Here is a 27,968-nt window from a genome sequence, read left to right as displayed (position 1 = left end):
TCATTTTATTATATATAATATATATATGTCCCTATTTTATTTGTATATAACTATGATATTACTTAAACACTACATAAAATTCATTAAAATTAAAAATTATCTTAAAAAGCATACTAGTTCATATAACAGTTAGAATTTAAAGTTATAAACTGTTTAGCTTGTAGTTACATCAAACAAATCCAAAATATCAAATCCTACACAGAGATTAGAAGAGTATTAAACAACTTTTATTACAAGTTTCATTTTCCTTTCTTTTCTTTTCCTCCCTGTTCCTTCCAACTAAAAGGTGTATAATCATGTAAAAGTTGCAAAATGAGATGGAGAGTAACCAAGCTTGTTGTATATCCTGTTATAACTAAAGCGAATTTCAACCATTCGCATATGAGCAATTCACTTCTCTAGTTATATCCAATTCATATCAGAAACAAAATCAGGTAGAAGTTTGAAGTTTCAACCAATCGCATATGAGCAATTCACTTCTCTATATACATTATGAACGCATGATCTAATAAGTATCCAATCTCCAAACACTTAATCCAAAGATAGAATAGTCGATCCACAAATCACAACTATATATATACAAACCTCTTTTCCAAAAGATCTTCAGCAACCAAATTTTTCAAAATTGGCTAATTGGACTCAAACCTCTACTCTCTTAACCAAATACTCTCGTTAGAGGTTTAAATTAGTCAACCTCTCATTTCCCATGAGAAACAAACATGTTTTTCATACTACACTTTTAGTCCACAAGGGCAGAAAGAAAAAGAACCAAGCATGCTATAACATAGCAAAAATCTAAACATATGTATCAACAAAAGCAGCATGGCATATAATTGAATAAAAACACGTTTTGAGGTTTTGAAAAAATGACCTTCATAAAATGCTTGGTGGAGCTTGCCTTTCTCTTTGACAATCTGACTCGAGAACATAGCTTTCTCATTGACTTTGGATTACATTTCATCCAGCATCTGGTTCTTCATGTCAATCTCATTAGCCAGGGTGACAACCATATTTTCAGGATCCTGCAGCTCCAGAATGTACGTTATTACTATCAGAGGCATTTGAACTGGCACTGCAGAAGCTGGCTCACACGGTACAATTGCTTCAAGAAATCAGAGTCCCCCAAATCTTCAGCAAAGCCACCAGAAACGAAAGCACACCATATTTCATCCTGTAGTCTCCTTTCAGCTGCCATGGCAGCAGCTTGAACAGGGCTTAATGCAGACATTATATTTTTATCATCACCAAGCCGTAAAGGTCCAGATGGTAGAAAGGAATTGAAACGTTTTCTGTTTTCAGCAGCAGCAAGGGTTGTTTTGTGGAGGGAAGCTAGAGGTTGCTGACGAGAAAACCCATTTAAACATTTTCCAGAAAAATCAACCTTCTCCTGTGCCAGATATTCCCTTGGACATCGATTCCTCACATTCCTGGGTTTGATGGAGAAAACGTAAATGACAAGGAAAAGAAACTACACAACCTGCTTATGTAATGGCTTATATTACAGCTTTGGGTAAACTATGTAAAACTATTCTGCACAAAATTCACAGATGAAAATTGTATTGAAGATTTGAAGGGTTCCCAAGTAACAACTCATGAGTTTAACTGCCCTAAGGGGATCGGCGATTCCTTTGATGATATCTGGTAACTAAATAGAGAGCAAATATTGTTTGAACGACAAGATTTTGATGCCCAAAAGAACCTCGATTTATGATGGTGAGCCATATATTTGAATTTAAATATATAAATAAAAAGTACCAATTAACGAACTCATGTTGTATGAACTTGAGTTGCTATGGAGTAAAATGATACTGCTCACAGACTCAAAATCAAACACTTCCATTTTACAAGCTCATATAGACTGTCACATAACTCAAACTATGAATTTAAACTTGATGCTGACCTTTATAAGCTGATCCCATAGCTGATAGAAACTTGCATTATGAGGACCATGGGCATTATGGAAAAGCTCGTGAAGCATTGTATCCAACACTTCATGAAATGAGTAGAACTCTAACTTCCTGCCAGGCCTCTGAAGCCTCAACTTCACTTCTACCCCACGATTAACATTCAATCCAAGAAGTTCATTCCCCTTGGGACTGCAAGGCCAACAAGTGAATCTCTATTAAGTCGATGAGATGCAATATAGAAATTAAACATCCAGGCAAATCCAAAAGATCTGAAAATAAACATTGTATGTGTGTGTGTGTGCTGCAATACACAGATTTCTATTCAACCCAAGGAACCCATGCTTTTCCCTAGTATAACATTATAGACAAAATAATAGGGTACTAAAACCTGAAATGTTTCATTCTGTATACTCAACTGCATATGATCATTCTTTTTCAAACCTAGGTAAAATGGCACAAGGTTCAGCAGTGCGGACAAGGCTCAAGGGTGCTATAAAATGCACAGGTCTGCAAGCTACAATTCAATTCTATAAAGAGTCCATTGTTTATACATCAAAAACAGCAGCACAACAAATCAAAAACTAACAGATTTTAAAATCATGCCACAATCACCTAACAAAGTCTCATAGCAACAACAATCTAACATCTACACTTTCCTACCAAACTCTATCAAAATCGAAAGTTCAAATAACAATCACCTACAAACACAACCAAGCTTCAACAAATCAATATTCAATAATATGAAGAAAAAAAAATGAAATATTAACCTAACAAAGTCTCATAGCAACAACAATCTAACATCTACACTTTCCTACCAAACTCTATCAAACTCGAAAGAAAATCGAAAGTTCAAATAACAATCACCTACAAACACAACCATGCTTCAACAATCAACAATAAGAAAAAAAAAATGAAATGTTAACTCCAATTCTTCAACAACCAACAAATTTGGAATTTTAATAATGTGAAAACCAAAATAACAAAATTCACACTTACACTAAACAAAATGAATGAAAACAAAAAAATAAGGGAAAAAATCAAAAAGGGCGGGAGACATACTACATTTCAGAGAGAACTTTAACCAACCAATTATGTTTGCGCATAATGGGTTGAACCTGTTTGGCAATGCGCTCCAGAATTTGCTTTGCTTCATCTTGTCGCGATGTTCTTTTCAAAGCTCTGATTTCCCATACTTTGTTAAGATCACCTAAAATAATCAAAATAAGCTTAAATTATTCTTCAAATGTAGTAAACACATTGCTCAAATGAAGAACAGATCAGTCAAATTAAGTCAATAAATAGTAAATCAATTAATCAACAATAATTAAAACAAATGCAACTAAAAATCAACAAAATCACAAAAACTCAAAAATTATTATAAACCCAATAATTAAAAACGATTAAAAAGTTAACCCATTTTGCTTTAATTCGGATCAAATCCCCTAGTTGCTTCTCAATCTGGGTTTCTTTTTCCTCCTACCAATCAATCCCACTTCATTTACACTCCAAATTTTCCAATTTTTCCCCCAAAAAAACCAAAATCAAAACTTCAAAGATTACTCCTTTTTCCCACAAAAAATGCCCAAATCAACCCCATTGCTCCAAAACTCTATTTGCTGCAACTCCAAACTTTATCATTTCCTACTAACTCAACACAAAAACACCCTCATTTTCAAACAAATAACAACAAATTTAGAATAAAAAAAAAGTAACAGAAGTCATACAATTGTGTAAAGTTAGCCATAGATCGCCACCAAGAGGAGAGATAAACAGACTCATTTCTGGAAGCTTGTTAAACAATGGCGGAAGCAGATGAGGTAGGAGAGAGAAGAGCTCGACAAGCGTTAGAGTAGAAATGGATTTGGTGAGAACAAGGAAGTGGCCATTTGGAACTAGGGTTTTGCAGAGCTACCATTTTTGGCGATTTGAGGAAGAAGGGGGGACATGACACGGAAGAAAAGCAGGAAAGATAGAGAATATGGTGCAAAGAGGAAAATGACAACTAAAGAAAAGCATGAACAAGCCACACATTAAAAACCTAAATGACAAAACTAACCTAGGTAAAATTGGCAATTCAATTCAAAGAAAAAGCACGTATAGGGGCAATTCAATAATTTAATCAAGGGGCAGAGGGCAGAAGTGGCAACCCACTATTCACAAGGAACAGTACATTTGGAATAGTAATTTTGGTGTTTGAGACTTTATATATGTTATGTTATATTATACATACTCTCATTAGAGGTTTTAATTAGTCAAACCTCTCTTATTGCCCATGAGAAACAAACATGTTTTTCATACTCTGCTTTTAGTCCACAAGGGCAAATAGAAAATGAATCAAGCATTTCTAAAAAAAATTACAAAAAAAAAAAAAAAGGAACCAAGCATTATATAACACAGCCAAAATCTAAACATATGTATCAACGAAAGCAGCATAGCATATAATGGAATAAAAACAAATTTTGAGGTTTTGAAAAAATGACCTTCACAAAATACTTGGTGCAGCTCGTCTTTCTCTTCAACAATCTGACTCAAGGACATAGCTTTCTCATTGACTTTGGATTGCATTTCATCCAAGTTCTGGTTCTTTATGACAACCACATTTTCAGGTTCCTGTCTTGCCTTTTCACCTCCACCTCCCCCTTCCCCTTCTCCTCCACCTCTCCCTCCACCACCACCTTCCCCTTCCCCCTCCACCTCCACCAACTTTATCAGCTTTTATATCGACTGGAATTGCCAAGCTTAGAAATTTTTCATATACAACCACACTAGATATATTTTGTAAAGAGGGAGAATATTTTAGTTGACCTTTTTCCAAGGTAATCCCTTGTGTTTAGCTAAATAATAGCAAAAACACAATTTTCTATAACCCTTAACCATTTCCTCAACTTTATCATCAACATAAAAAGTTTCTCAAGTGTGTTTAGAAACTAAATCATTTCCTAATCGAATGAAAAATTTCCTTAATCTCATTGGCTCACAAAGTATAAGAATCAAAGTTTGAACTGAGGTTTTCATTTTAGTTATTCTTTGTAGGAAGATATCTTCAATAGAGTTTAAAAACTGATATTTTCCAATAAAGGATGGAAGTTTGGTATAGTTTAAATCGAAATCAACTCTTACCTTGACACCGTGAATCTTATGTTGTGTAGCTTCATCAAACTAAGAACAAACATGCCACAAATCACCCACGAAATACCCAACCAAATACACGTTCGGTTTAAATATCAATACCTTCACTAATATACCCCCATCGGCCACTAATGGGACGTGTTGATCAAGTTACTTCCGTGTGGTGAGAAAAGGTACGTGGAATCGAACTTGGGCACTCATAATCGGTTCTCAAAGCCATGACTAGAAAAATTTTAAGACATGAAATGGGATGTCAGGGTCATGTAAAGGATTTGTCACATTAGTAGCCGATGGAGTATATTAGTGAAGGTATTGATATTTAAACCGAACGTGTATTTGATTGGGTATTTCGTGGGTGATTTGTGGCATGTTTGTTATAAGTTTGATGAAGCCACACGACATAAGATTCACGGTGTCAAGGTTAGAGTTGATTTCGATTTAAACTATACCAAACTTCCATCCTCTATTGGAATATATCAGTTTTTAAACTCCATTGAAGATATCTTTTTACAAAGAATGACTAATAAAAAAAACCTCAATTCAAACTTTGATTCTTATGCTTTGTGAGTCAGTGAGATTAAGGAAATTTTTCATTCGATTAGGAAATGATTTAGTTTCTAAACACACTAGAGAAACTTTCTATGTTGATGATAAAGTTGAGGAAATGGTTAAGGGGTATAGAAAATTGTATTTTTGCTATTATTTAGCTAAACACAAGGGATTACCTTGGAAAAAGGTTAAAGGTCAACTTAAATATTTTCCCTCTTTAAAAAAAATATCTAGTGTGGTTGTATGTGAAAAATTTCTAAGCTTGGCAATTCCAGTCGATATAAAAGCTGATAAATTTGTTGATGGAGGTGGAGGTGGAGGTGGAGGGGAAGGGGAAGGTATCAAAGCTGATAAAACACTGTTAGGATCAAAACGTCCAACTATTTTACCTTCATCATTATTGATATCAATGAATTTCTTTGATTTTTTTGTTGACATCGGGCAGTCTGCAAAACACCTAGTAATATCAGTCCAGAAACTAGAGAAAAATTTGCACTAAAATCTCTGAAGCATTTCAGCAAACACCTTGCATGCAATTAAGAATATTGCAAAGAAACACAAAACAGAAATGGAAACCCTAGTAAATAAGACTCAGCATTACTTAGCCAAACATCAGTCCAGAAACTAAAAAAAAAAAAAAAGCACCACCAGACATCTTGCATAAAATTTAGAATATTGCAAAGAAACCAAAATACCAGAAATGAAACCCGTATAGAAGCAAGGAAGGGAAGGAAGGAGGGAAAAGCAGGGCAAGTTACCTCAGTTCTGATGTTAGGCATAAATTTTCGGAATGGTTCCCCAATAAATGGAGGTGTCAACTTAATAAGTCATTACTCTATTTATTGCTTAAAATTTGCAATAGTTTAGCTTTGACACTCTTTATGTAAAAAGTATTAATTTTTACTACATTATTATTTACTAATATATGAAAACCAAATGTTATCCCTAAAAAAAAAATGAAAACCAAATGTTATTGTGTACTATCTTGTTGATTAACTCTATGAGTATATTATCAAATGTCATATTTATTTATTATTTACATTTATACGTCTAATTGCATTTATTTAAGGTCAAACTTGTGTATTGGCAAATGTATCAATCGAACCGTTGCAAGAATTTAGGCTAACCAATTGGACTTGCAAATTTTAAGCATTAACACTAATAAACTCAATTAAAATACAAGTACAACCATGATAATATAACCTTTTTTTTATACCTAAAAACGACAATTTAATTTAATTTGTTGATGTTAGCTACTAGTTCAAATTGTAGTGCTCTTAACATAATGCATATATAACCATGATAATATAACCTTTTTTTATACCAAATCTAAGATATTGATAAACAATACTAATAAACTTGAAATTTTAAGAATATAGGTCCTACAAGTTACGAGGACATTGCCCATTCTATCCTTTCACCTCAACCCCCCCCCCCCCCCCCTCTCTCTTTCTTTTTACCTTTTAACTAAAGATATTGGAGATAAGAGTCGTATCAGCATGCATGCGTCAGAATAGTAAAACAAAGAGACAATCACAAATTCACAAGACTAATCTATTTAATTCCATTAAGAAAAAACAAAACAAAAGGAAAAAAGAAAAATAAATGTCAGTACTGCAGGAAAATGAAAATTCTAACCATACAGCATCAACACAGGCATCAGCAGAAGAATGCAAAGGAAAAAAAAAAAGTTACCTTTCTTTTTCTGTCATCGGAATGCTGAACTTCAATAACCTGATATGTCTACACATCATCAGCTGTGACCAGGTAGATCGGTTGTTTTGCCCCTGATATTTAAAAGTTCTAGAGTTATCAATTCTATAGAAAAAATCTGAGTACAAAAAGAAATATAGAATACATATAAAATAATGCAGAGACAAGGCAGAAAAACCATCTATGTATTTCACACATCCATCTTCCAGGCACACCCACTGCTCAACACCAAACAAGTAACTTTTTACAAATAGATTCAAAGAAGATTTCTAACAATTACATCTCAAAAAATAAAGGTCTCAAGAACGACCTCAAAGTAGCAGCTGATTGTTCTGTTTGTAGAAAAGCCACACGCTTGGATCTCTCGCCCAGGATAAGGTTACCTGATATATGAAGATCCTCTATTGCTGGCAATGGATCATCAGCAGCAGCTGCAGATTCCAACATGACAAACAATATCCATAAGCCATCATACTCGTTAAACATGAAACAAACAAAGAAACCACAAAAGGTTTACCCTCAGAGAAAGAAGATGAAGGTTCTTCAGGAACTGGTTGAAGACAAGAATAGGAAAAACTAGGATCCTCAATTGTGTTGGAATAAGGAGAGGTCCCTGAATTCCAAGTCGACGCATCATCATTTTCATGATATTGCCCCTCTGCAGCAGCTCCGCACACCTCTGAACTACTTACTGGATCCTTAAATTTGACCTGTTTACCAGGCGTAGCATGACATTCATCACGGCTGACAGCAACTTGTGTTGGTGCATCCTGGGTATCTCGATCCTTAAAATTAACCTGTCTACCAGGCGTAGCATGATATTCATCACAGCTGACAGCAACTTGTGTTGGTGCATCGTGGGCATCTGGATCCCTAAAGTCAAATAGGAGGCAAAAAAAATTAACCAAACGTCCAAACTATGCCAAAACATAAGAGAAAGATGTGATCACCAACCTAAATTCTTAACAGGAAGCCATACAAGATATTTCAAGCACACACAGACATATATACAAAGAATAAAATAGTAATATAATATTCTTTATTTGTGTACTCTAAGGACAAGTACTCTCCCACAAACAAGTTTATCTGAATGAAATGCACCCTCTCCTCAACATCCTCTATTTATGTACGCTAAATAACAATAGACAATAAAATGGACAAACCAGCATAGTGTAAAAAATTTCCCCAACTTTTAACTGCAACAGATAATCAACAGTTTGTCAAATCCTAAATTGAACCAAGGATGCTTATTAATTGGTCATTACTCTATCTAGTGGATCATTCGATCAAAAATATAAATCAGCAATATTGATCACATTCAGTTGAAGCAAATCTATGTTTATTCCAGGTGTGATAGCTCAGGACGGCACATCAGTGTTAGATGCTTCGTCGATGCTTTGTGCGACGATCTCAGCCGATTGTTTGTCATGAGACGGGTCAAACTGTGCCAAAGTTGCTCTAATTTCTGTAGTTGCACAATAGACATGCGTACCGTGAGACAAAGGGAGATGAGGCAACATATGCCCTATTACTGAGCCTGAAAACAATATACAGTAAAATAAAAATTAAGATTCACAGCATTTTCTTTCAATTTGTCACCACCTTTAAGGTTTTGTATTGCAACCATCATTTCAAATACAAAATCAGCTGAAGTCTAAGGCTCTAACTTATAAACCGGTAAAGCTAAGCAAACCACAAACAATCTGAAAAATTTATTGAGGGCAAGGTTTAGAATTTTGCAACCTGAATGAAAACAGTTAGAAATTCATTCATTTCTTTTAGCCACCATAAAATGACAGCGGATCCCAAACAACACTCTTTTCCAAAAAATTAAAAATAAAAAACACAATAAAAATCTTCAGCCACCCAAACAAACAACTTACTCATCCCATTCCCATCACTCCAGCTAATTCTGAGACACTAAAAAGAAAAGCATCAAGGTCCCTATATGTGCAGTCCAAGGTATAAATGGTATATAAGGTCAATAGAATAAAGGAGAAGATTCCAAAACGTAATCTTGGTTCCCATCTGAATCCTATATGGGACACAAAAGAGATAAACCCCCAAATCCCTAATACATACTTCCATGGACTGAGACAGGACTTTCAAGAGAAACTCCGAAGGGAATTACATAATAGTCATAACACAAAATAAAATAAGACACACACATAAAGCAACAATGCCTAAAATAAGACACACACATAAAGCAACAATGCCTTATAGTGTTCCTTCAAAAAAAACATTAAGTTCTTTACCTATAGATGTCCTGCTTTGAAAGCCTGAGAAGACATCTTCTTAAAAAGACTAATCCAAACCATCCTAACCTGTTAGTATTGAGTATCTCCAACACAACTGCCATTGCAAAAGCTTTGACTAGCTTCAAGATCTTATCTCTAAAGGGAAGACTACATTGATATCCTTTGTGCATTGTTAATGAAAAATAAGCAATAACACACCACTAAAATTAGCAGCCACTCACCTATCCAGGGAATCTAGAAAAACTTAAATGAATAAAAATCTTAAGCACAAGTCCTAAAAAGTACAATCAAAGATTGAAATAACACAAAACTCCTGGAACACTACATACTTCCTAGTTCCCATTTGTAATGTGGTGTTACATAGTAATTACATGAGAAAGCCTTCTTAGAGATTTTGAGATACCAGATTCAATAACCACCCCCCCCCCTCCCCCCCAAAAAAAAAAAGAAAAAAAAAAGGTTAAAAATGCACCGTCATTGTTACAAAATCCACTCGTATTTAAAGCCAAAACTAATCTGTCATTGCTGGGCTTACTTTCTATGTAAAAAGCTAGCCAAGATTGATAAGCCCCTAGCTTTAAGTATAAGCCAAATCAAAAGAGACTAAAGGTGTGATGAAGAAATAATAAGGGTGGCCAGCGAGATATATACCTAATGAACAGCAAGAACATGTAGATGGATAACGAAACAAGAACGAACATAAAAGAGAAATACAATAGTTCAGATATTTATATAGCTAGTGAATCTAGACACCAATTCCCACCCCTTCAATATACGATCCAGCCATCACACTGTATGGCCAACCCTCCCCACCCCCACCCCCCTTCCCAAAAATAATATAGGATAAGAAAAAACACTATTAATTGCTGTGTAAACAATGTTGGGGTGAAAGTGGGAAATCGGCATTTTACCAATGAGATTGCTGACCCAATAGTAATAGGCAAGAGTGGCCATCTGAAAAGTAAAAATATCAAGACATCAATTGTCAATCTCTTGCAAATTCTACCACATTTAGGCATTTACAATGCATGATATTATCCACAGTGAGCTAATAATCTCACTACAAAAAACATTAATCTCGAGGCCAAACTTTCAATTGCAATTTTAGCTAGCAATCAAGCTTAATTGACAAAGGAAAAATGTTGTCTTTACTGCCACATAATTTAACTCATTACTCTGTTGGAAGCTCTGGCTTTTACCTCTTATTTTCTACAATTCAAATTGTTTTTGCTATATAGGCCAACATACAGCTTTTACCTCTTATTATCTACAATTCAAACTCATTACCAGGATAATGATACGGTGTTTTTTTTTTTTTTTTTTTTTTTTTTTTTTTTTTTTTTTTTTTTTGTTTTAAACACAACATTTTGCTATTTTCTGTCCAACAAAAAAAAAATACTTCGTGCCATCAATCATATAGCAAATGAATAGTTTCAACCCCATTCCAACACATTGTAGTTAACTTATTTGTGTTAATGGCAAACCAAAGAAGTTATATTATTCCTACCATAACTAGAAACTACATTCATAAAAAAAGAACCTTTTTTCATCCATGTTATAGACAAACACCAAAAATGTGATTCTACTAAACTCAAACTATAGTAGGACTCATTAACATACAAAGCAAAGACCAAAGATTACATCTTTTAATCAATCTCAACTAACCAAGTCCGAGGAAGCCTCGAGTCTTGTAGGGGAGAACCCCAGGCCTCACATCAAATCTCGTCCACATCAATTTTCCTTTCCAAAAAATAAAAACTTTGATAGTACTAAATTACCTTGACCAAATTTCTCAGTAAGCAAAGCCAAAGAATCAAATTTCTCAGTAACCAAAGCCTTTCAATCTCCGCAAAAGCTTCTCTAATCCGAGGACAATCAAACCTGTAAATGTTAAAAATCAGGAAAACTTGAACAATAAACCAAATCACAAGTCAAAATCTTCCAAGTACGAATGTTTACCTTTTTAGGGTATTGTTGTTTCGACATCGAGAAATGCGGTTTCTGATCGTTCTTCCGCCATTGATGTAGTCTTCCCGCAAACAGCGTAACCATTTTAGTCTTCTGATTTCCTGGTTCCTTTTTCACTGTCAAAGAATTCGAATTTCCTGATTTACTCATCTTCAACAACTCTGATCTTTCACAAACACCCAAATTCAATTCACGATTCAATTCAGAAACAGAACAAATATTCCTCGGATCCAAATTTTAAATCAAAAACAACCGACATTCAATCTAAACTCACCAAGTATGATTTGTTACTTGTTTGAGGTTCTATTCAGGAAGAGAGAAGAAGATAAGATGAAGAGAGAGAACAAAAAACCCAATTTCAGTTTCAGTTTCAGTTTCAGTTCTGTCTTATGACTTGTACACTTTAAAGATGCTTTTAAATTAGACCTGATCAACATATGCCCGACCCAATTTTGGATAGGCCATGGGCATATTCAATAGTAAATTAGGTCAAGTCTAACCCGGTTTGAAGTAATTTTTTGGACAGGTCTTAGACATGCATCTTACAGTTTTATAGTTTCTTTTTACCCAACCCAAAAAGTCCGCTAGGCCCAATCAAAATGTGCGGGTTTTGGACGAGCCTTCAGCCTAGGGGGGCAGAGGGTAAAGTTAATAACTCACTATTCACAAGGAATAGTAAAATTGGAATAGTAATTTTGGTGTTTAGGACTTTTATATACTCGTAGGTTAGATATTTTGAGGTGTGGCCCGTCACTATCGACCTATCACACGAATTGGCCCGACCCGCTATTTACCCTATAAAATGTGACCTACTTTGACTTGACCCGCACTAATTCTGACTCGACTCGCTCAATACCCAATTCTACTAACTTTAAAATACCGTGGTTATTTCAAATGTGCTTGGTTTGATTCTCTTCCTTGTAGAAAAAAGGCTTGTTTCAACTTATCTAGGAGTTGAACATCCAATCCGTGACATTACCATTAGAGATCGGAGGTACATAGTGCATAAATAAAAATACATTATTGAAGACCTTATTGAGTGCCTATCGTTTTTTGCTTAGTCTCAACGTCCATGCCTGTACGAACAGCCAATGAGCCAATGACTATTTTTGCTTGGGATGACCTTGTTCACATTATTAAGGAGATCCTAAGATGCTTGCTTGGAATGAGCAACCCATTAGTGTTGGCTCGTCATTTTATAATTGTTTGTTTTTAATTGAACTGCATTTCAAAAGAAGTTGCTACCTTCAGACTTGCCAATTATATATTTAATCACAAGTACTAAATGCAGTATAAAATAACTTAAATGCAGAAATGATAAATAATTTTACAGAATTCAAACGACCAAATTGTCCTTGAAATAAAAAATTATAACTCCCAATCTATTTCTTTATATATATGTTGTTAAAGAGTATTCTCAAACCATAAAATGTAATGAATCAATAGAGAGCTTCTTCCCCATTCAAGGGATAATTTATGTTTTATATTCATGGTTCACATAGTTTTATGATATGTGATGTGGATCTTCATATTCTCCTATATTAAATTTGTTCTTTGGTTGTTCAAATTGTATTGATATCGATCTCACTCAAATCTGGTATAAAATCATACCATTACGATGAATATTGCTACCATCTTAATTTTAAAACTTTATATATGACAATAGAAATAATATGTACTGTTATGATTTTGTTACTGATGCAAACCTCTTCAAGCTTATTTTACTGAACTCATTATCTGTGCTGCTATATATATGTATGATGTGGATCAGTATTGCGGGTACAGGAAAAAAAAATTGTATGAGTACGTAGTTTTTTAGGAAATTTTAAATTTTGGTACCTCGGAAATGACCTCTATTGATTTTTGGTACCCATCTAAAATTCTATTTTATTTTAGTACTCATCAAAGTCACAAAATATAGGTTTTGGTACCTGCGTTCAACTTCCGTTAAACTTTCCGTTAGTGGGGCTCTGCCACCTTACAGCCACTCCTTAGCCACCTTCAAGCCAGTAGCAACCAGGCACGCAACCACCTCACCTCGCCACCATGACTGCAACCACCGTTAGTCACCGAATCAACCACCAACACCTCCAATTCGCACCACCGCAACCACCAATTTGAGCGGTCACACATAATTCGCAGCGGCGCCGCTCCATCACACCACCAGCACTTCCAATTCGCACCAGCGTCGCTCCATTACACCACCTTCACCAAAACTACCTCCTGCAACACGCACCAGCCATCCTTCCCAAAACAACCATCATCACCGACCATCTCCTCCACCGCCGCACAACGACAGCTGGCCCCCAAAACCCTAAAACCCACCTGAAACAACCCAAAAAACCACCCGTTTTCTAGGTTGTTTAAAAACCCTAAACGAGTTTGGTTTTACGGGTTATTTCAGGTGGGTTTTAGGGTTTCAGGAGCCGATGAAAAGGGTGGTTGTTTCAGGGAGGGAGAAAGCCGGCAAACAGGGAAGGGGGTTGTTTCGATGAACGGTGGTTGTTTTGGAGGGCCAGCTGTTGTGCGACGGTTTTACTTCTATTGTGGTTGAGATCGGAGGGGGAAAAGGGAGGAGGTCGGCTTGTCGGCGCCGGGGGAATGTTTGGGCACCGGCCGCCGGGAAGTAGGGAGGGGTGGCTGTGGCTGGTCGTTTTTTTTTTTTTTTTTTTTTTTAGTTTTTTTTTTAAATAAATTAAATTATTAAATAATTAGATAATGGGCCCCACTTAATGGAACCCTAACGAATTCTGTTAAGTGGTACTAATTTGTAACTTTGATGAGTACCAAAATAAAATAAAATAAAATTTTAGATGGGTACCAAAAATCAATAGGGGTCATTTTCGAGGTATTAAAGTTCAAAATTTCCAAGTTTTTATTGAGTTGTCAAAATTATTTTAGCCTATTTATATAGTTCGTATAATTTTTTTTGAACCGATACCCTCCATTAGGCCCTAGAAATTTGAACCGGTACTTTCTATTATGCCCCAAAATTTTGAACTGGTACCCTTATTAGTCCCCGGAAATTTGAACCGGTACCCTCTTCTAGGCCCCGAAAATTCGAACCGGTACCCCTTATGAGGCCTCGAAATTCGAACCGGTACCCCATATGAGGCCTCGGAAATTCAAACAGGTACCCCCTATGAGGCCCCGAAAATTCGAACCAGTACCCCCTATGAGGTCCCAGAAATTCAAACCGGTACCTTTTGTTAATCCCTGTAAATGTCTAGTATAAGTTTGAAATTTTAGTTGTTCGACTGTTCATCTGATAATAAGATTTTGTGGAAAAAAACAATAGCACAAAATATACATACCTTAAAAGTTCGCCGTATTGCAATTCATCATTGTTTATGAATTTGTACAAAATTAAATATCAAATGGGGAGTAGATGATTATATTAAAATAAGGGTAAAATTTAAATATAATCTTTATTTGAAATCATCTTATTCAGCATTTAGGCAAAATGCTACATGCATTTAGTACTCCCTTATTTAATTAGCTGACACACACATCGAGTGCGTAACCGCCCTAATTAATTACTCAACTAGTGTTTATTGGCCCGGCCGGTTGATGCCCCGCGTTACACGCTATATATATTTTAGAAAATTGAACCTTATGCTTTTCACTTATATTTTTTTTTACATATTGCCATATTGGTAACTGGTAACGTGGTTGGTGATTGTCTTACATGGTTGATAAATGGCTGACGTGACGTAATTAAAAAAGACTGGCACACTTTGAATTCCTTTCGGGTTGGATGCTGGATCCTGCCCGATAACATGAAGCACATTAGCAAACACAGTCGTTTGCTACTTTGCTCAACTAAAAATCCCCCAAATTAAAAGAGAGGGAGAAAGAAAGGCGGAAATGGTGATTCAGAGTCTGAGGCTTCCTTTCGCAAACCACTCTTCATTTCGAACGGCTTATCGTTCTACTCTTTTCTTCTTCCCTAACCATCACTCCTCATCTTCTTCAGGTTTTTTCTTTTTTTCTTTCTTCTCAATTTTATTATATGCTCTTCAATTTTTTTTATACTTCTTTCTTCATTATATCAAATAATAAACTGTATCTTTAATGATATTCGTGCTAATTCTATTTGAAAAACTCATTAGTGCTGAAAATCAATTGTGGGTTTTTTCTAATTTATAACAGAGTTACAGAGATGAATAAAAATTGAACCTTTATTATAGTTATAAGAATCTGGGTTTTGCTAATTGCCTAATTGAATACTAATGTTTTGGATATTCGTAACAAGTTATAGCATGGTTAATGTCAAATCTTCTCTATTTGCCCCTATATGTTTATTCTAGCTGAAAATATCATTTAATTTGCTAATTGTTATTGTAATTATTATCTTTAATAGTACAAGTATAAGTACTGTAACAAATTTTTCTCAAAAAAATACAAGTTCTGTATTGTTAATAGAGTTAAAGTTGATTTATTGTTTTTTTTTTTTTTTTTTTTTTTTTTTTTTGGGGGGGGGGGGTCATGTGAATTGGTACCAGTGAGATGTTTCAGAGGTAATCAGCATTGTTCCATCAGAAGTTTCTCTGCAAAGTCTGCCAAGTTCTATCCATCAAAGAAGTAAGCTTTTGTTGCTAAAGTATGCATTGATTTGTTACAGAAATTCAGTGGAGTAATTTGCGTATTTTCACACTTATTGTGTCAATATAGTCATTGGGTTTTTCCCTTCTTCCAATTGTTAAATTATCTCAATGAATTGGATTTGTTATGGCCATTATCGACTATTCGTCTTAATACTAATCTGAAAAGAGTTGTTGAAGCACAAATAATTCAGTACTGAGGTCATTATGGAGCATTGATACTAGCTATTTGAAAAGTGCTGAAATCAAACATATAACTTGGATGTCTCAATAGTAGTGTTATTTTGTTTGTTAACATTAATTTGCTCACATTGTATGTATAAGAAAACATGAATGGTTGGGTTTCATAGATGTGGTGCTGTTAGAAAGGAATGTTTCTGGATTGCCAGTCAGATTACATTGTTAATATTGTATTTCATTCAGTAGCTGTAAAGATATAGTGAACTGCACATGTAGGTCAATGGTGGTCACAGCCAGCCAAGATGCATCCACAATATGGCAATAAATGTCCTAGGTGTTTTGCTTTTTAGGGCGGTGCAACTAATGGATATCCGCCAAACAGTATGAGAATGAACTTTTAATTGTGATGTGCCTTATATGATGGATCTGTTCGGCATTATCTTTTTCCTATGAACCATGAATTCCTTATATTTTGTATCTTCGACTCTTCTAGGTTGCTTAATCTTCTTTTCAAGTTTGAGAATGGTGATGTATGCCTATTAATAACTTCAAAATGTTTTTGAACAACTTGAATGTTTATGTTTTTGTAATGACTTGACATGATGCTTGTCTAAAAACTGCTAAGAGTAAGATACCGTGTTCACTTCGTGCTTTGGTTTGAAAATGATCCATTTATCCCTACCCTGATCTTAACAATTCTCATTCTGATATAATATATGAAATTTGACATTCTTAGGAAAAAGAGACTTGATGAGGTATGCTTGGAGAGGTTTCAGCAATATAGCCGAACCTTCATACAGTCATGGATAATACAAGGTAAGATTTGCCTCAATAAGGGCCTTATACGTTTATGTACTTTGTGATAGGAGTCTTGTTGGGGACAACGCAGTTGCAACATTCAAGTATCTCATATCCATGTAAAAGTCCTGGGAACAAACATCAGTCAGGTTGGGACGTAGGTTTCCCTCTTCAGATTTTTTATAAAATCCATGTTGACCTATTGTAATTAATTTTAGTCTAAGGAATACAAATTTATTCAGCCACTACTCAATTTGCTCTCTCCAATTTATGGTAACTAATGGTATAGTCTCAGTCCACTCTCAGAAGCTGCAATTGTTAGTGACGTGTTTAACATGCATTATCTGTGAAGTTCGGTTATGATTTTCTGTTAGTCAATATTATGTTTGGCAAACCAAATATATTAGAACATCACTTGGGATACTTGCTGATAGAATTAGTTTTGGAAATTGCTGAATTTCTTAATCAGTTTTGAACATTGAAAATTTTCAAAATAGAGTTACAAAAAAACGTAATTCTGAAATGTGTTTGCGGTCACTACACCATGTTGAATCCTGCTAGCACTTTGGTTATTGTTCTCTGCAGAGTCATGGTTGTGAGTGTGAATGTGACTGATTTCCATAACATTTAAAAAAGAAAATCATCTATTGAAATGACTATTCTGTAAGTATCAAATATTTGTAATACTTATGCGTGGAAGCTGATTTCTTTTGTCTCTTCTTTGGTTGTAGGGAAAGTGTGTGTGAATGGTAAAGTGGTGAATAAAGCTGGGACACCTGTCTCAAATGAAGCTGTTGTGGAGATAATTGCAGAAATTCCTAAATATGTATGTAGGTGATTACTCTGTAATGAAACCCTATTGCTTTTGGTATTGCAAAATTTATGCACGTTATAATGAGAAACTACTTGTATGCTGACATCTGCTTCAGAGCAGGATACAAGTTGGAGGCTGCTATTGAGCAACTAGAAGTCGATGTTACTGGGAAAGTTGCTCTCGACTCTGGATTGTCAACTGGAGGGTTTACTGATTGCCTGCTCCAGCATGGTGCAGCGTATGTATATGGAGTTGATGTAGGCTATGGGCAGGTATCCTTACAACTCTTGATCCTAAGTAAATCTTGAAAGTTTAAATACCCAAAAGATATTAAGGGCAGTGTAAATGGGACTGGGATAAGATTGGCATGATCTGACGCACTTGATTGGATGCTATTAGGATAAAAGGAATATACTTAAGTTGATTATGACATCTGCTTTGTGGTTTGCAAAGAGAAATTTGATGTTTTATAAAAATTATATTACTGAAAGGATCCTTGTGCCTCCGATATTCAGACTTTTCACTATTATATTGGCTTGCTGAATAAACATATCGACATATCCACCAGGTGGCAGATAAAATTCGTCGAGATGAGCTAGTCTCTGTTATTGAGCGGACAAATTTAAGATATCTTCCTGGACTTCCGCAACAAGTTGATTTGGTGACTTTAGACCTTTCATTTATTTCCATACTTGTGGTATGATCAAGCATTAGTTATAACTTCTTGTTTAAATGTCTTTGATGCATGAAATTGTTTGTAAGCTGCTATATCATTTAATGAACTTCAATTCTAGCATATTGATCTCTTCTGTCTTATTAATATATTGACACAGGTGATGCCTGCGGTGATTAAGGTGATGAAGGAGCAGTCCACATTGATCACCCTTGTGAAACCTCAGTTTGAAGCAAGGAGATCCCAGGTAACTGCATCTTCTGCTGTCTCTTAATTATCATCCTTAATTTTGTTGGCCCTTTAGCTACAAATATTACTGTTTGACAAGATGAATTTCTCAGAAAGAAAATTTTATGTTATGTACTCCAATATATATATATATATATATATATATATATATATATATATATATATATATATATATATATATATATATATGTGTTTTATTACTAGGAAGTTCACATTATCTTTATAAGATTGCCTGGAACCATATTCTGGAGCAGTATGTAACACTTGAACTAATTTGGTATCCAAGTGGAGTCATGTATAGTCATGGATCATGTCCTAGTGTGTGTGTGAGAGATTTTGAGCAAGAATGAGGTTTTGGTGGTGATGGCTGTGTTAATTGGTTTGTACTTTAGCATTTTTCTTAGGCAGAAAAAAGGACATAGAGTTGAGCTAACTTGTCCTTTTCATTTCTTGTTTCAGGTGGGAAGTGGTGGTATTGTTAGAGATCCAGAGGTCCATAAAGAGGTAACTCATCAACTTGTTTTAATGGTTATTAAGTTGGTTATAATATTCGCCACCGTCCCTCTATATGTTGCCTTCTACAAACTATTTCACGTCTAACTTTTGCACCATAAAGAGGCAACTTATCTACGTGTTTTAATTATGGGTTATTAAGTTGGTTGGATGATTCTCTAGCCTCATACATACATTTGCCTTTTAAGCTTTTGCATCTCTGTACTTCTTAGGGTTACTCCGAATCTTGATTCTTCTGAGGAAATGAGATCATATAAACTCTTATTCACCTTATCTGTTGCCTTTCCCTCCCAAAGTTGAGGGATTAAAATACTCTGTATAAGAAAATGCTTGAATTTCAAGAAGTGGCTTTTCCTGTCATTGAATGGTTGGCAACAACTTATGTTACAGCCTAGCTTTCTAAAATAGGATTTCGTGTAGAATTTTTGGACTGCTATGACCTTGGTTAAGTTTGCTTTCTCTATACTAATATCATAAGCTATTGTAGCTTTTGTTGCTGCTCTGCATCACTGAAAGTGAGTATTTGGTTTACTGGACTGCTTGCTGCAGGTTTTAGAGAGGATCATAAATGGGGTGCAAAGTTTTGGGTTTGAAAGCAAAGGATGGATTGAGTCTCCTTTGAAGGGGGCTGAGGGTAATATAGAGTTCTTGGTTCGCTTTGATCGAACAGCTGAGGCAACCACGTAGACATGTTTTATCATTATAAAGGCAATTCACCATGTATTATCTGATATGCTCCTGGGCTCTTCATGAAAGGAAACTGCACCTTTGGAGGAGAAAACTTTTGCTGATGAAGAATGAGTTGAGAAATGAATGTCTCTTGGTTTTAAACGTCTGCAATGGTATTTTAGTATGTACCAGAAATTGTGATGATTTATGCATACGCTTGGATTTAGGAGGGAATGAAGAGAAATTACGAGTTTGAAGATAATTCCTGATTAAGCTCTGTCAATAGACGCAAAATAACTGTAATTCCTGGTTAATATTCTGATTATAAATGGGTAACCAGAGCATGTTGCATTTTCCCTTCTGTTCGGAAATATAAAGCCATATCTGATGTTTGGGGGTCTTTATGTTGTAATTATTCTCTTTAATAATTTATCTCAAGTACTTTGGTTGGAGAATCTTTTGAGTTTCCTTCATCCCAATTCAATAAGCATGGTAAATGTATGTTAGTTTGAAATATCATGGACACTGCACAGGTTTTGTCGTTATCATATCACTAACTTTTAACTGAAGCTTTAGCCTAAAATATGAACAAACCAAAGAAGGCCAAGATACCTTTGAGCAATGAGTTGGTCTACAAATATTGTTCTGCAATATATGAGCAACCAAATTACTTAGCAAAACCAATGTGATGTTTTGCACTGAACAATGTTGATATTCCATTTAGGTGCTTTAAAAAAACACCCAAAGCTCTCTACAACGGGTGGGAAGAGGCAACAGAAGCTAGGCCTTCTCCAGCTAGTTCTTGTATGATTATTTACAGCCAAACAACAAAAAATTAAGCCTGCGCGAATGACCATCCAACACTAGCAAGTTTCTACGGAAGCCATTATGGACAGTACGGAGCATGTTGGAAAAAACATACATGAAGCATTGCACCAAAAATCAAATCACACTCTCACCACCTCAACAACTGCCCAATTTCTCCTGAGAGTGAGAAGAATTATTCGTGATGTACAGCTGCCATCTGAAGGGGCATCCTAAGGCCAACAACCTGGCTAACAACTGATAGCCATGATATGATGTAACATTCTGTCCCAACTTTATCTTCAGACAGTGAAGTATTACTCAGGAGTAGCTTCATCAATTCATTAGTTCCACATGGATGTAGTGTGTACCACAGTCTATTCAAATAGGGATGCTCCTGTAATTTTGTGAAACTGACAAACATTAGTTAAACTCAAACAAGACGATCTGAAACCTGTTCTTGCATTAGTTGAATATATGCTAGTCTTTGATTCTAAAATCTACAACTAGTTTATTTGCAGTCATCAAAAGTCAGTATATCAAGAGAGGCTGGTTTCAAAATTACACCAACATAAATAAGAAGAAAGAAAAAAAAAAAAAAAAAAAGGCCGACAGGATTACAAAGCTTAAAATTTACTCTGGTTGATTTAAGATCACAAATTTTATTTAACTTTTTCAGTTTCTCTGTTGTTCAAGTGATTGCAAAAAATTAATCATTGGGGAAAAAACAATACAATAGTTACTATTCCTTTCTTGATTGGGGGCCAATGTGACATAAATTTTTACAAACATCAGGATCTATTATGCGTTCGAGAGTAGAATCAAAAAAGGATGGGGGAGATGCCTACTAGCTTCATCTAGGTCAAATGGCAAGCATGAAACTTACTAATAAAAATATTCTCGTGACAGCTATTCAAAATTAAAGTATTCTTGTGACTGAAACATCCTTCATAATTTCTAACGCTTTTCCACAAGTTATGCTTACCATCTAACATGACTATGAATACACAACCAAGCATTTGAACCTAAAAAGTAGGAATGTGGATGGGCAATTGGGCAATGAAGAGGGCCCTATCCGTGAAGCCTTATGGTAAGTATTTTCAAGGGTTACCACGGCTCAACATTATAGCATCACTTTGGTTATTTCATCAACATTCAGCAGAATTCCTTGACATTACCTGATAGTTATTCTCCTGCTTTATGACACAACATGAAACCATAGACAACTAAGACAAGTGAAGTGGTGATATAGTATGAATCCATTCAGCAAATACGACAGCCATAGTCACAGTGTAGAAGTGTTTATATATGTTAGATATATAACGTTAATAAATACGACATAAAATCTACAAAGGATCTGCAAAAGAAAGCCACAATAATAAGAAAAAAAAAAATCACCTGTTGAGTTATAAATGTCCACTTTGATTCAGTAAGCACCTCAACAGATCTGGAAGGAAGATCTCTTTCAATTTGATCCAACATTAGTGTTTGTCCATCTGCATTTCAACAAAACATAAACTTTGAGATATTATTCATTTATGTAGCTATACAGCATGCAACACTCGTCCTTTGTCACAGTCGACTGGATGAAGAAATATGCATCACCACTCACCACAAAACAAAAAACCTCTACGTTCCACATATTAACATGATTTACAAGCATGGAAAAAAGAAATCCAAGTGATCATACCACTTAATGACACATAGCATGATTGTATAATGGACACATACCTGAATTATAACCGCGGAAATATAACACCGGAATCCTGTAGGAACTGCTGTATACTATATGGAAGTCATAATAATGCTCTTCCTGGGAAGCCTCCTGAACCTGGAAACCAGAATCATATAAAAGATTTCTCAACCACCATATCACATTTTAGCAAGATTTTCAATAACCTTATTACGTCTTTACATTGAAGCACAGTTATAGGAGCATGTTAATGAAACAGTTTTATACCAGCCTTGCAGGATCATTACAATCCTCGCTCTCTAAGCAGTTAGGCATTTCTTCCACAGCATAACCAACTTTTTCATCATCTATCTGCATAGAATACAAGAAATCAAAACTAAACACATAGCCAACAACTCCCATCATTCATAAGAAACAGACCTTATCAGACCTCATAATGCACATCTTCTCCAGTGATAAATATCCATCTACCTGGAACGATACAGCTTAATTAAAAGACTGAACTGAAAGCTATCGCGAAAAATCAGCACAGAAGAAAACTAGAAAAGTATGTAAATGCGGTGACTTGTGAACCAATAACAGGTTACTAAAAGAGAACAGCAGTTACAGCACATTTTAACCAACAATAACTACGTTCCATTATAAAAATAAAAAATAAAAAAAAATAAAATCTGTACATAAATCAAGAAATAACCTTCAAAGAACAGTGAACACAGGAAAAACAACATGATAAATCCACAGAATTATGTTAATAAGGTGTATCATAAGTAAGTCACTAACAAAATATATATGTAGATAAATATGCCACATTAAAAAATAATTCGAAATATCAAAACATCATATTTTTTACTCAGCTCAATTCCCAGTAAGCAATGTGAACTATAAACATCATATTTCAGCAATTAGCAGTGACAGATCAAACGATAGAAAATTTCACAAAATCAATAGATATAAACAATAACCAAAGTAAACTTATCCCCCCTCTTTCCGAATTTATTTGTCACATTACTAATTCAAAATATACACTATCAACTCAACCATTAATTCTGGACAAAGAAGACATTACTTCGTGGGAATTGAGGAAAGGTGGGTTTAGACAAGAAACCCAAGACCAATTAGGAAGAACATGATTATGAACAAGGCAAACTTTCTTCCATTTCTCAGCAAAAGCAAGAGCTCCTTTATGAAATTCATCTGGTGAAATTGTCCCATCCCACTTTGATTCTTCTGAATTCATCATCAGAGCCTGAAATTGAACAAAAACCCAGAAGAAAAAAATGTTGAAAATTTATTAAATCCACTAATCAGATTAATAACCCCAAAAATTGAAGCATTATTGCCAAAAGTTCCACAAATAAATGGGTGAAGACAGTGATGGATTGTTTGATGATTAGAAGAAATTAGATAATTACCCAGTTTAAGAATTAAATTTGGCACTGTATGCTGTACAGTAGATAAGAATTTCGGTAGAGGAGGGAAATATGAGTATTACCTGAGTAAAATGTTGGAGATTTCGCCAGAAAAAGAAAGATGAACAATTTTGAGTTTTTGACCAGAGGTTGTAAGCCTAGGGTTGCTAATTGAGTGGACTGTTGACCAGCTCGAGAGCAACTCAAATTCGATTCGGTCTAACGCTTGGTCAAAACTTGACTCGAGTTAGCTCGACTCGAATTCGACTCAACTCAAGATATTAACGAGCACGAGTTGAGCAAGTTCTAACTCGACTCGATAAGCTCGTGAGCAACTCGATAATATATTTTATTAATATAGAATTTACAAACAAAGTTACCATTTTTAAACAAATTAGACACTTAATAAGTTTATTAATATAGAATTTACAAACAAAGTTATTCGTGAAAATTAACGAGCACACTTAATATAGTATACGTTTATTAATACACCTTGATGAATTAACGTCAATTAGGGGTAGTGATTAGTGAATACTAGGAATAATATGAATGTGAGCGTGAGTCCTTGTACCAAGAGTTATTCGTGAAAATTTCAAAAATAAAAGGTTAGTAACAGAAGCTCAATGCAATATCCAAGATTACCACACAGATAAATGTTCCTCAACTTCTGTACAAAGCTCCTTGTAGCATATAATATACAATTATACATAATCATAATACAAGTCTTTTTGTTCTTATGTTCTTCCCATCAAAACTGAGATCAAAGTCATGCAGAACAGAGCCAGGAAACAATGACTACAATCAGGATTTTCCAGCATAGGCGCATACACTGAACTGGATTGCCTCCAGCTGCATTTCGTGTTCAACAATTGCATCTGCGATACCACCCCTTACAAAGCCCTTCTCCAGTTTAAGCAGGTATATGTAAATTACCTGAAAAAAAATTTTAAGCCTATCAAATTAGACAGTATACAACAATGTGCAGCTGCATGGAATACAAACATTGAAGAAAGTGGATAATGAGTATGTAATATCTGTTTACATTCTGAAAATGCAGACTACAGCAATCTGCTGGTTATAAAAATGGAAGCCATGTCAAGGTGACAAGAAAGATGAAAGGGAAAAGAAGACAGACATCTATGTAAAGATGTTGCACTGCCATTCAAATTTGCCTTTGGCACAGCCATATCAACCGGGTGCAATCCTTCTAAACAATAAAATAATTTTGTAAAAACTAGATATACCACATCTGGAGTCCAGAATATGGTCTACTAATTTCATATATTCTAGCATCATAGACATTTTAAAACAGAATATAGGTTTTTTTTTTTTTTTTTTTTTTTTTTTATCCATCAACTATCATGTGCCTATACTTTTATGCATGTCTCCAGTGATTCAGCTACTTAATGAGAGATGTAACAAGGCAAATAAAGAATATCATGCATTAAAGACCTGCGATGTACCAAAATGTCCTCTTAAATCACTTCTCAGAAGTGGCGGCTTGAACTTGATCCGTATCAGGCTGAATGGCAGCACCATTACTTTCACATTGTTGAGATCTTTTGACCTTCTTTTTAGGGTATACATGCACAGATGGTGGAAGAAATTCCTGTTGAATCTCCTGCAAGTAAAGGAAATTCTAGGTCATGATTATTAGAACAACTTTAAAATGCAAGATTGATAGGACTAATGTAGAAGCCAAGAAGGTACCCTCCAGCCATTCTTGCCACTGATACCACCCTTGATTGCATATGCCTCTTTAAAGCCATTCTTCACCAATAATTCAGCCACTTTGATTGAATTACCATCAAAACTACCTTACAACCAGAGAAAGCACATTAAAGTGATGAAATTATAATTTTTCAAGATTATACTAAATGGACATTAAAAGTCAATAAATGATTACATTCCAAAATGAAAATCTATTAAGCATTAACATGAATTTCAGTGGTGCAACATGCACCAGGGTTTATATGAGATTTGCTACAGAACATCATCTCAATATGTGCTTGTTGATTTCATTGAAACAAAGCACATTCACATCTTCATGTCAAATGCTCATAAAAAATTTAAAAAAAACAATACTGTAATAATAACTGATACAACCTAAATGGGGATTGGATATAATTTCGTTTCAAATTTTGACATGGCATCATGTAGAACTTCACTGCAGAGTCCTTGTTTGATATTTATGATTCACAAGACAGATAGGGTGGATACAAGACCATGGAATGCTTCACATAGACTGATTAAACAGGATACAGAGTAACTACTAACTAGCACACAGTCCTCAAGCATATAGAAAATAGAACAGAATCAGGTTATAGACCCATCGGAAGGCAACTTAAGTTAAATTACACAGATTTACTAAAAATAAATCCCTCACTAAACACAATTTCATGGGCGTGGGGTTTATAGATGTTGGCACTGTTGTTGCCTCAAATTTGTTACGAAAAGTCGCAATTGTCAATTGCACCCATGAATTCGAGTGCTTTCTATTAGAAGATAAGTTACTGTATAATGCCTACATGGACCTCAAATTGATGTACAGCACCTTGCTCATATTCTTGTTCACAATGAGATCGTTGATTATAATTAAAGGGGTATATTGAGGAATATATACATTATATGCCGGTATGAGGATGAAACCGCCCGTAGGGAGATTAGAGAAAAGCCTCAACCAGCACTCCAGCAGAGTACAGCAGTCATTCCCAAACTATTCCCAAGCACTCTTCATTCCCAAAAAAATTTCCAATTTATTATTATCTCCTCCCCTCAAATACAACTACCATGTGTTATATTCTCAAACATGTGTTCACCCATTAAAGTTCAGTTTCGCAACACGAAAGCAATTGAAACATATCAGCTCAGCAATCATCAGTACACCTAGCATACCGAGTTCAATTCTAATCACAATCCAACTTCACACGTCATCCAAAATACTAAGCATATTGGATGAAATTAAGCTAAAATTAAATTAATCTAATACAATTCTTTAACAACAAAAGATGATTTAACACAGAAATTTAAAATAGATAATGAAAGCAAACACTCACTTATCCACAATGCAAACACTAGTATTGTTGGGATCAGCAAACTTTTCCAATACCTTCTTCAAAAACCCATCTAAATCACCCTCATCATAAGTGACCTGAACCACATCCTTCTTAAACATCCTCAAATTTGGAGAACCCAGAAACCCTAACATCTTCTCATCCCTAATATCCAACATTTGAAGACTGGAATCGTCCCGCAATTTCTTAAATGCATTAAGGGCAGATATAAATTTGTATTTTCTCAAGTATTCTTCAGATAAAGGAAGAACTATTAGCCAAATGAAGGTAACACTAAAAACAAAATAAGGGTATTTGTTGAAAAAATCATTAATTGAAACCAGAATTGATTCAAGGTTGATTCTTTGCCCAGATGGGTCTGCAATTTCGGATGCAAAAGAGGGATATGAAGGGAGAAAATCCATTAAAATGGGGAGAGAAATTTGGGGTTTAGAAGAGAGAGAATGTATAAAAGTTGAGATTGGATTTCCATGGAAATGATTAGAGGATGAAGGAATTGAGATTTGGAGGGAATTTGGTGGGGTTTTTGGGATGATTTTGTGGGGTTTGAAGATAGGGGAAGAGGAAGATAAACAGAGGGAAAGAGACTCCATTGAAGAAAAATGGGAGATCACAATTCACAAATGAAGTGGATATGGAGTTGAATTGAGATAATACCGCGCTATCCTCTTGCAGTAATTTGTACACCACTACGTCACTGGACACTAGCTCACCTATATTTGGGGTAAAAACATAATAAGACACGGCTTTAGAAAACACGCTAAAATTAGTGAAATTTGGCTAAATAAACAAGCATGGCATGGTGACATAATTCATAGGCCAGGTTATGGACGGAATCTAGTTAGCCCTATAACTTGTGGGTTTGACATGGTGGCTTGCATGACCGTAGCCCACAAGAGCCACAACCATTTTAACCAAAGCACATTATGAGACCAACAATATTTTATTGTGCCTAATCTTATCC

General features: G+C 35.1%; 4 protein-coding genes across 5 annotated transcripts; 1 reads left to right on the top strand and 3 right to left on the bottom strand.

The window, feature by feature from the left end:
* Positions 1-430: 430 nt before the first annotated feature.
* LOC110727526 (DNA-dependent metalloprotease WSS1-like) lies at positions 431-11,907 on the bottom strand. The gene is given in 11 exon segments (XM_021907089.1): positions 431-1,379; positions 1,381-1,427; positions 1,901-2,096; positions 2,967-3,114; positions 4,388-6,031; positions 7,281-7,372; positions 7,609-7,729; positions 7,816-8,171; positions 10,468-10,510; positions 11,335-11,437; positions 11,516-11,907. Coding segments are annotated over 5 exon segments (804 nt in total). The 5' UTR covers positions 4,473-6,031; positions 7,281-7,372; positions 7,609-7,729; positions 7,816-8,171; positions 10,468-10,510; positions 11,335-11,437; positions 11,516-11,907; the 3' UTR covers positions 431-1,051.
* A 3,348-nt stretch (positions 11,908-15,255) lies between these two features.
* LOC110727523 (putative rRNA methyltransferase YqxC) lies at positions 15,256-20,497 on the top strand. The gene is made up of 9 exons (XM_021907085.1): positions 15,256-15,500; positions 16,030-16,108; positions 17,045-17,124; positions 17,838-17,940; positions 18,036-18,192; positions 18,489-18,617; positions 18,754-18,840; positions 19,302-19,346; positions 19,905-20,497. The coding sequence occupies exons 1-9, from the start codon at positions 15,392-15,394 to the stop codon at positions 20,040-20,042; spliced, it is 927 nt and encodes a 308-aa protein (XP_021762777.1). The 5' UTR covers positions 15,256-15,391; the 3' UTR covers positions 20,043-20,497.
* Positions 20,498-20,609: 112 nt separating this feature from the next.
* On the bottom strand, positions 20,610-24,084 carry LOC110727525 (ubiquitin-like-conjugating enzyme ATG10). The gene is made up of 7 exons (XM_021907088.1): positions 24,014-24,084; positions 23,588-23,767; positions 22,942-22,992; positions 22,789-22,872; positions 22,560-22,659; positions 22,227-22,324; positions 20,610-21,225 (listed from the first exon to the last, which is right to left on the bottom strand). The coding sequence occupies exons 2-7, from the start codon at positions 23,759-23,761 to the stop codon at positions 21,025-21,027; spliced, it is 708 nt and encodes a 235-aa protein (XP_021762780.1). The 5' UTR covers positions 23,762-23,767; positions 24,014-24,084; the 3' UTR covers positions 20,610-21,024.
* Positions 24,085-24,387: 303 nt separating this feature from the next.
* On the bottom strand, positions 24,388-27,676 carry LOC110727524 (rhodanese-like domain-containing protein 4A, chloroplastic). Of its 2 annotated transcripts, none has more exons than XM_021907087.1 (4): positions 26,987-27,676; positions 25,641-25,743; positions 25,383-25,551; positions 24,388-24,863 (listed from the first exon to the last, which is right to left on the bottom strand). In XM_021907087.1, the coding sequence occupies exons 1-3, from the start codon at positions 27,595-27,597 to the stop codon at positions 25,411-25,413; spliced, it is 855 nt and encodes a 284-aa protein (XP_021762779.1). In that variant the 5' UTR covers positions 27,598-27,676; the 3' UTR covers positions 24,388-24,863; positions 25,383-25,410. The 2 variants fall into 2 exon arrangements, with proteins under 2 accessions (XP_021762779.1, XP_021762778.1); XM_021907086.1 differs by having other exon boundaries at positions 24,391-24,863; positions 25,394-25,551.
* Positions 27,677-27,968: the final 292 nt, after the last annotated feature.

Source organism: Chenopodium quinoa, unplaced genomic scaffold, assembly GCF_001683475.1.
Source record: "Chenopodium quinoa cultivar QQ74 unplaced genomic scaffold, ASM168347v1, whole genome shotgun sequence".
Taxonomy (NCBI): domain Eukaryota; kingdom Viridiplantae; phylum Streptophyta; class Magnoliopsida; order Caryophyllales; family Amaranthaceae; genus Chenopodium; species Chenopodium quinoa.
This window is presented reverse-complemented; position numbering and strand designations above follow the sequence as displayed.